The 9,688-nt window shown below is 48.8% G+C and overlaps 1 protein-coding gene across 1 annotated transcript in view; it reads left to right on the top strand.

Moving 5' to 3' along the window:
* Positions 1 to 881: 881 nt before the first annotated feature.
* Positions 882 to 9,688, top strand: part of OXA1L (OXA1L mitochondrial inner membrane insertase) — a 51,119-nt gene continuing 42,312 nt past the window's right edge. Inside the window, exons 1-2 of the mRNA XM_075319472.1 lie at positions 882 to 1,017; positions 5,880 to 5,996. Of these exons, the coding sequence (XP_075175587.1) occupies positions 925 to 1,017; positions 5,880 to 5,996 (210 nt within the window). The 5' untranslated portion in view covers positions 882 to 924. The remainder of the gene's footprint in view (positions 1,018 to 5,879; positions 5,997 to 9,688) is intronic.

The following is a 9,688-nucleotide window of genomic DNA, read 5'->3' as shown; positions in this document are numbered from 1 at the left end:
TGGCCGGGTTTGCTGCACCTGTAACAAATTGGAGGTCCATACCGTGAGTCATTGGCCCTTCTCCGCTGCATCCAGGGGACGTCCTCTGGGCTGTCGGCGACCTGCATCCTTCCAGGGGGCTTGGGTCTCGTCGGAGGCTGGAGTGCGGCGAGGATCTTGGCAAGGTCTCTATCCATGCGACGGACCTGGGCAGCCAGCTCCTCCATCATTCCGCCAGGTGCTGCAAGCGCCAAGGGAGCTGGAGGAGAGGGGGCTACCACGATGGGAGCCGTCTCAGCCGGCCATGGGGCCGCTTCAGGGGCGTCAGACGCTGGGGGCTGCAGAGCTTTGATGGCCCGTTCTTTCAGCACGGCAAAGTCCACATTAGGGTGGCCACCACCGTCTGCCAACCTTGCTGTATGTACCCGGACACGGTCAGTTGGCTCCTCCACTACCACTTCACTCCTTCACTCTCCCTAACTCTCTTCTGACTTCCTTTCCCCGCCTCCAGGACTGTGAACTCCTCAGTGGGTGGGGCCAACCGCCTGGCTCCACCCCACCTGGTGTGGACATCAGCCCCTGGAGGGAGGCAATAAGGATTTGGTGTCTGGCTGATGTGCCTATCTCGGGGTGTGGGGTGTTGTGTGTAGTACTTGTGACGACCTGGCTAGTCCAGGGCGCCACACATCTATTGCCATTCTAGGGACAAATGTCAGAAATCCACAATGCACACAACTCAGCGGCCGTGCTGTTTCCTGTCAGGAGCCTGCCTCTAGCACTGCGCCTGCGCGTAATCTCCCTGTCAGGAGCCTGCCTCTAGAGATCTACGCACTGCGCCTGCGCGTAATCTTCCAGTCAGGAGCCTGCTGCCTGTAGCGAATTACGCACTGCACATGCGCGTAACCATGCTGTCCTCGTTCCCTAGTCGGTGACGTCACGAGTAACATGGCAGCGCTCAGTATGGAGGCAGCATGCCGGGCAGTGCTGGGCCGGAGGTTACAGAGCGCCTGGAGGATGGCGGAAGCTGCAGAGCGGCAGGTCCGGGCTGTGTCTTGTATCGGTCACTATGGTGGAATTGTCAGTTTGTCCCTCTGCTGAGTGATCACGTGTGAGGGGGAAGACCCCTGGAGGTCATTGCTCCTCTCATGATATATGTGGTCCGCAATGTATTGGATCGTTACTAAGAGAACAGGTCCTAGGCGTCTATCTATAGCATATCTGCCAGGAGCTGTGACGGAGCAGAACCCTGAATTCGCAGTCGTATGTAGCCATTATGGCTAATAGGGTCATGTGACTGGTCTGCAGCATCCGTCCTGTGGTGTCTATGGGGTCTCTCTTACCGTACTGCGTCCTCTCCCTACATCCCCCTTTCCCTTCATTAGCATAATGGTGTCTGTGCACTTAGTGAGACGCCAGGACGAGGACAGCAGCGCCCCCCCCTGACCATGGGTCGTGTCTGGTAGTGACTGGAGCTAAGCTGCAATACCATGTGCAAACCATAGGGGGCGCTGCTTCTGAAAGAGCCATATGCTCCTAATCCAGGACACCTCCTCTCCACTGACAGGTCTGCATAATGTGTCCCCGGTGTGGGGTCTGCCATATATATGTGCCCCCCATCCATTCATTTATATGGGATTTCTGACCTCTCCACTGACAGGTCTGCATAATGTGTCCCCGGTGTGGGGTCTGCCATATATATGTGCCCCCCATCCATTCATTTATATGGGATTTCTGACCTCTCCACTGACAGGTCTGCATAATGTGTCCCCGGTGTGGGATCTGTCATATATATGTGCCCCCCATCCATTCATTTATATGGGATTTCTGACCTCTCCACTGACAGGTCAGCATAATGTGTCCCCGGTGTGGGATCTGCCATATATATGTGCCCCCCATCCATTCATTTATATGGGATTTCTGACCTCTCCACTGACAGGTCTGCATAATGTGTCCCCGGTGTGGGATCTGCCATATATATGTGCCCCCCATCCATTCATTTATATGGGATTTCTGACCTCTCCACTGACAGGTCTGCATAATGTGTCCCCGGTGTGGGATCTGCCATATATATGTGCCCCCCATCCATTCATTTATATGGGATTTCTGACCGCTCCACTGACAGGTCTTCATAATGTGGCCCCGGTGTGGGGTCTGTCATATATATGTGCCCCCCATCCATTCATTTATATGGGATTTCTGACCTCTCCACTGACAGGTCTGCATAATGTGTCCCCGGTGTGGGATCTGTCATATATATGTGCCCCCCATCCATTCATTTATATGGGATTTCTGACCTCTCCACTGACAGGTCTGCATAATGTGTCCCCGGTGTGGGATCTGCCATATATATGTGCCCCCCATCCATTCATTTATATGGGATTTCTGACCTCTCCACTGACAGGTCTGCATAATGTGTCCCCGGTGTGGGATCTGCCATATATATGTGCCCCCCATCCATTCATTTATATGGGATTTCTGACCTCTCCACTGACAGGTCTTCATAATGTGGCCCCGGTGTGGGGTCTGTCATATATATGTGCCCCCCATCCATTCATTTATATGGGATTTCTGACCTCTCCACTGACAGGTCTGCATAATGTGTCCCCGGTGTGGGATCTGCCATATATATGTGCCCCCCATCCATTCATTTATATGGGATTTCTGACCTCTCCACTGACAGGTCTTCATAATGTGGCCCCGGTGTGGGATCTGTCATATATATGTGCCCCCCATCCATTCATTTATATGGGATTTCTGACCTCTCCACTGACAGGTCTGCATAATGTGTCCCCGGTGTGGGATCTGTCATATATATGTACCCCCCATCCATTCATTTATATGGGATTTCTGACCTCTCCACTGACAGGTCTGCATAATGTGGCCCCGGTGTGGGGTCTGTCATATATATGTGCCCCCCATCCATTCATTTATATGGGATTTCTGACCTCTCCCCTGACAGGTCTGCATAATGTGTCCCCGGTGTGGGGTCTGTCATATATATGTAACCCCATCCATTCATTTATATGGGATTTCTGTCCTCTCCCCTGACAGGTCTGCAGAATTTAGCCCCGGTGTGGTCTCTTGTATATATGTACCCCCATCCATTCATTTATATGGGATTTCTGACCTCTCCACTGACAGGTCTGTATAATGTGTCCCCGGTGTGGGATCTGTCATATATATGTGCCCCCCATCCATTCATTTATATGGGATTTCTGACCTCTCCACTGACAGGTCTGCATAATGTGTCCCCGGTGTGGGATCTGCCATATATATGTGCCCCCCATCCATTCATTTATATGGGATTTCTGACCTCTCCACTGACAGGTTTGCATAATGTGTCCCCGGTGTGGGATCTGCTATATATATGTGCCCCCCATCCATTCATTTATATGGGATTTCTGACCTCTCCACTGACAGGTCTGCATAATGTGGCCCCGGTGTGGGGTCTGTCATATATATGTGCCCCCCATCCATTCATTTATATGGGATTTCTGACCTCTCCACTGACAGGTCTGCATAATGTGTCCCCGGTGTGGGATCTGCCATATATATGTGCCCCCCATCCATTCATTTATATGGGATTTCTGACCTCTCCACTGACAGGTCTTCATAATGTGGCCCCGGTGTGGGGTCTGTCATATATATGTACCCCCCATCCATTCATTTATATGGGATTTCTGACCTCTCCACTGACAGGTCTGCATAATGTGGCCCCGGTGTGGGGTCTGTCATATATATGTGCCCCCCATCCATTCATTTATATGGGATTTCTGACCTCTCCACTGACAGGTCTGCATAATGTGTCCCCGCTGTGGGATCTGTCATATATATGTACCCCCCATCCATTCATTTATATGGGATTTCTGACCTCTCCACTGACAGGTCTGCATAATGTGTCCCCGGTGTGGGGTCTGTCATATATATGTGCCCCCCATCCATTCATTTATATGGGATTTCTGACCTCTCCCCTGACAGGTCTGCATAATGTGTCCCCGGTGTGGGGTCTGTCATATATATGTAACCCCATCCATTCATTTATATGGAATTTCTGTCCTCTCCCCTAACAGGTCTGCAGAATTTAGCCCCGGTGTGGTCTCTTGTATATATGTACCCCCATCCATTCATTTATATGGGATTTCTGACCTCTCCACTGACAGGTCTGCATAATGTGTCCCCGGTGTGGGGTCTGTCATATATATGTACCCCCATCCATTCATTTATATGGGATTTCTGACCTCTCCACTGACAGGTCTGTATAATGTGTCCCCGGTGTGGGATCTGTCATATATATGTACCCCCCATCCATTCATTTATATGGGATTTCTGACCTCTCCACTGACAGGTCTGCATAATGTGTCCCCGGTGTGGGGTCTGTCATATATATGTACCCCCCATCCATTCATTTATATGGGATTTCTGACCTCTCCACTGACAGGTCTGTATAATGTGTCCCCGGTGTGGGATCTGTCATATATATGTACCCCCCATCCATTCATTTATATGGGATTTCTGACCTCTCCACTGACAGGTCTGCATAATGTGTCCCCGGTGTGGGGTCTGTCATATATATGTACCCCCATCCATTAATTTATATGGGATTTCTGACCTCTCAACTGACAGGTCTGTATAATGTGTCCCCGGTGTGGGATCTGTCATATATATGTACCCCCCATCCATTCATTTATATGGGATTTCTGACCTCTCCACTGACAGGTCTGCATAATGTGTCCCCGGTGTGGGGTCTGTCATATATATGTACCCCCCATCCATTCATTTATATGGGATTTCTGACCTCTCCACTGACAGGTCTGCATAATGTGGCCCCGGTGTGGGGTCTGTCATATATATGTGCCCCCCATCCATTCATTTATATGGGATTTCTGACCTCTCCACTGACAGGTCTGTATAATGTGTCCCCGGTGTGGGGTCTGTCATATATATGTGCCCCCCATCCATTCATTTATATGGGATTTCTGACCTCTCCACTGACAGGTCAGCATAATGTTGCCCCGGTGTGGGATCTGTCATATATATGTACCCCCCATCCATTCATTTATATGGGATTTCTGACCTCTCCACTGACAGGTCTGCATAATGTGTCCCCGGTGTGGGGTCTGTCATATATATGTACCCCCATCCATTAATTTATATGGGATTTCTGACCTCTCAACTGACAGGTCTGTATAATGTGTCCCCGGTGTGGGATCTGTCATATATATGTACCCCCCATCCATTCATTTATATGGGATTTCTGACCTCTCCACTGACAGGTCTGCATAATGTGTCCCCGGTGTGGGGTCTGTCATATATATGTACCCCCCATCCATTCATTTATATGGGATTTCTGACCTCTCCACTGACAGGTCTGCATAATGTGGCCCCGGTGTGGGGTGGTCTGTCATATATATGTGCCCCCCATCCATTCATTTATATGGGATTTCTGACCTCTCAACTGACAGGTCTGTATAATGTGTCCCCGGTCTAAGTCTGATTGGTGGGGTCTGTCATATATATGTGACGTATTCTGACGACCTGCCATAAATGTATTAATTGTATTAAAGAGCTGAGAATACTCCGTTACCTGTGTAAGCAGCAGATTGCATTCTCTTATACTGCGAGTCACCTCTTAAAGAAAATAAATCTCAAAAGAGCAGAGAACAGCCTGACCTACTTGAGACGTCAGGTGACATGTTTAAGCCACATGTTTATCTTCGCTGTATGCTTCGTATGATTTAGTGTTGAGTGCTGCTCATTAATATCATGCTTCAGGGGTCGTTGGGCCTCTGTTTCCAGGGAGCTTGCCTATATCCGTTTACATAAATACTATTAGATCAGTCTTTATGATTTGGAATAATGGCCGATCAGTGATAACTCTATGTATTTGTGTTCTTTTTCAGTATCACAGATGCCCATCCTCCGCTCGTCTGCACAGGGTGCGAGCTGCCGGGACCCATCAACTGCTGGTCTTCACGAATGTGCGTCACCAAAGCACTGTAACCGCTGCTGCCAGTCAGGTGAATATTCAGAGTCTTGGTGACTGATGTTTTTTGTTTTAACTATCCAGGCGGGAAATATAATCCACAAAACCAAAGAAAGCAAAAACCTTGTAGGTAAAACTCTGAGGTTGGAATTCAAGTGTCACAGTCATTGCAGTCTAACCTTTCTGTGGAAAGATTGCTCTCTCCATTGAGATATAGGATATTGTTTAATACCTAGGATTGACCACTGTGAAAATACAATGTGTTTTTAATGTCCGCACGATCACAGCTGCAATAGTGACATGACTACAACACGTGACGAGTCAGCCAATTTCTGCGCTCAGCAATGATGAGACCAATGAGTGCAGTGATTGGCTGCAGTGGTCATGTGCTGCTGTTGTCGCATCACTACTGCAGAATTGGAGAGCTGGTCCTGCAGGGGGTATTATTTTTACTGTGGGAAAGCCTATGAAGCAAATAAATCTTTTATCTGTCATGAGCACCGGTCACTTTGTGCTCCATGACTGATATGTAGGTCATGCTGACTGCATGGTACAGCTTCTGTACAAGAGTGATCAAGTGCAGGGGTTCATCTGATGTACACAGGCAGGCTATTACTGTAGCTGCCGATGCTAGCAACTTAATCCCTCATATGCCCCTGTCAATACTGACAGAAGGTCAACCATCCTTACGTATATAGTCTTCTACTAGGCAATACTCCCGCTTGCCATTTTCCTACTCCACACTGATGAGGGGCAAATACCCCGAAACAGCTGTCTGTGGATGGATACCATGTTTTGGCATAGGCGGTTTCCTTGACTGGAGACTGCCCTTCCCGTGGTTTTTCCTTCCCGGTGAAAGACCTGGCTAGTTTCCTGCCAGCGTTGAGAAACATGTAATGGTGTCTCCGCGGCTTTCTTGTTTTGAATACTGACAGAAGCACTTGAGCAGTTTGACAGAAGGACATCTAGCACCTTGTGATTCCTTTGCTGGGTTGTCAGTGACTTGCTATAGCAACCGGAAGCCTCATAATGGCCTGTAAGTCTTATCAGATTCTTCCAGAAACTGAGTCTGATCGGCTATCTATCATTCAAACACTATATTATTAATACTATAATAAGAATACTTGTTAAAGTCTCCTTGAAGAAGAAACCTTGCACTTAGGCCAGTGTCACACTTGGATTGCCTCGCGTGTATCTCGCGGTGCATCACCCGGCACAGACTCTCACTCTTCTCACAGGTGCGGGTCGGCTGCATAGAGATGCATGCAACCGACCCGCTCCTGTGAGCAGAGTGTGAGTCCATGACGGGTGATGCACCGCGAGACTCGCGCGAGGCAACTGCAAGTGTGACACAGGCCTTAGTTTTATACTCAGTCACCACCTTTATCAGCACCGCTATTGTCTCGCATTGTCATCTTGTGTCCGCAACTTCTGAGTGCCAGAAGTCAGATGTAACTGCCACAAGCTCGCAAATCTATGAGAGCCAGGCCAAGGCTCTCATAAACTTGCATTGAAAAGTGACCTTCAGATCGTAGTGGAGCAGCCAGCACGTCACAAACTGATTGTGACTGACTGGATCAGCAGCAATAGACAGTGAAGAAGGCGACTGGTAAGTATTAGACTAAGTGCAGGGACCTTACATTAGTGGCACCACTCCAGCGGTAAAATATAAAAAAAACACTAGAGTGGTGCTTTAAAATAAGCCCGAAAATTCCAGAATTAGTACATTCCACCTTCCAAAGCGTGTAATAAAAACTGATGAAAGGTTATGTGCACACGTTAAATATTTGTTGCATTCTTGTCCCATTTTTCCCACGCTGTGTTGTCACATAAGCTGAAGGATTTTCCAGAGCCAGTGAGTGGATGACATTCCCGAGGTCTCATCACACGTTGCTCATTTTTCCCCTTGCAGATGTGAAGCAGTTTAATATCTGCAGCCGTCAATTCTATCAGTGTTTTTGTTGCAGATTTCACCTGTTCAAATATATAAGGGAAAAACCGCATTAAAAACCGCTGCAAAAACGGGCATATTTTCTGCTGCTTTTTTTCTGCCAACACTTCAGCATTTGTCTCGCAAACAGAAGTCTTAGTTTTTGCTTGGCTTTTCCATAATACAAGTAATTTCAAGCTTCTTTATTTTTGTCTTTACTTTCAGGAACTTCTATTCAGTATACAATACTTGCTTATATGGAACTTAGTTCAAAAATCCGCAGCACTTAATCACCAAGAAATGACACCAAAATTAGGTGATTTTGGAATCTGTTACTGGCCAGGTTAATATAGCGTATTTTTCGGACCATAAGACGCACTTTTTTTCCCCCAAATGTTGGGGGAAAGTGGGGGGTGCGTCTTATGCTCTGAATGTAGGGCTGCGTGGAATGAGGGTGCTGCAGTGGAGTGGGTCATCGGGGGCATGAGCAGGCTGCAGCAGTGCCTGCCGTGACCACGTGGACCCGCTCATTTAATATGCACGCCCATCATCTCTCAGCGCTGACAGGTGAGCGGGAGGATGGGTGAGGGATAAACAGCCGGCCCACATGATCACCCCTGGCAACTACAGCCTGGAGTGATCATGTGCGGCTGTATTCACTGCCCCCCGTGCATCATCATCAGCGCGGGGTGCAGTGAATCAGTACACTCACCTGTCACCGTTCCCCTGCAGTACCGCGATCTCCTCCTGGCTGCCGGCGGCCGCTGAGTGGAGCCGTCCCCGTTCCCCTTCAGCACCACAATGTCCTCCTGTCTGTGCGGAGGCCGCTGAGTGGAGACTAGCGGTGCGCACAGCGATGACGTCATCGCTGTGCGCACGTGTCCACACGCAGCCGCCGGCAGCCAGGAGGACATCGCGGTGCTGCAGGGGAACGGGGACGGCTCCACTCAGCGGCCGCCGGCAGCCAGGAGGACATCGCGGTACTGCAGGGGAACGGGGACGGCTCCACTCAGCGGCGCTGTCGCTGACACAGACAGGAGGAGGAGCGATGCTGCAGGGAGTGAGGTGAGGTAAGGTGAGTATGAACGTTTATATTTTTTATGTGCCACAGGATGCGGGCTGTATACCAGGATAGGGGTATATTATGAGCAGGATGGGGGTATATTGTGAGCAAGGATGGGGGTATATTGTGAGCAAGGATGGGGGTATATTGTGAGCAAGGATGGGGGTATATTGTGAGCAAGGATGGGGGTATATTGTGAGCAAGGATGGGGGTATATTGTGAGCAAGGATGGGGGTATATTGTGAGCAAGGATGGGGGTATATTGTGTGCAAGGATGGGGGTATATGAGCAGGATGGGGGTATATTATGAGCAGGATGGGGGTATATTATGAGCAGGATGGGGGTATATGAGCAGGATGGGGGTATATGAGCAGGTTGGGGGTATATACAAGGCAGGAGGATCATTACCAGGATGGGGTATCTTAGTAGAGAATTTGGGGACATTACCCCCATAACAGTGTCAGCAGCAGATCCTCGCCCCATAACAGTGTGTCATGACTACATTTTTTGCTTAAAATTTTATTTTTCTATTTTCCTGCTCTAAAACCAGGGTGCGTCTTATGGTCAGGTGTGTCTTATAGTCCGAAAAATACGGTAATCAATATGTTGCAGAACCACCAGATATCAAATAATATATAATTGTTTATTAGTAATGCTCACTAACCAGGTATGTTTTACCATAGAACGTTTTACTTTCTTTGTCGCTCCATTGGGAGACCCAGACAATTGGGTG

The sequence above is a fragment of the Anomaloglossus baeobatrachus genome, chromosome 1 (genome assembly GCF_048569485.1).
Source record: "Anomaloglossus baeobatrachus isolate aAnoBae1 chromosome 1, aAnoBae1.hap1, whole genome shotgun sequence".
NCBI classification, from domain to species: domain Eukaryota; kingdom Metazoa; phylum Chordata; class Amphibia; order Anura; family Aromobatidae; genus Anomaloglossus; species Anomaloglossus baeobatrachus.
This window is presented reverse-complemented; position numbering and strand designations above follow the sequence as displayed.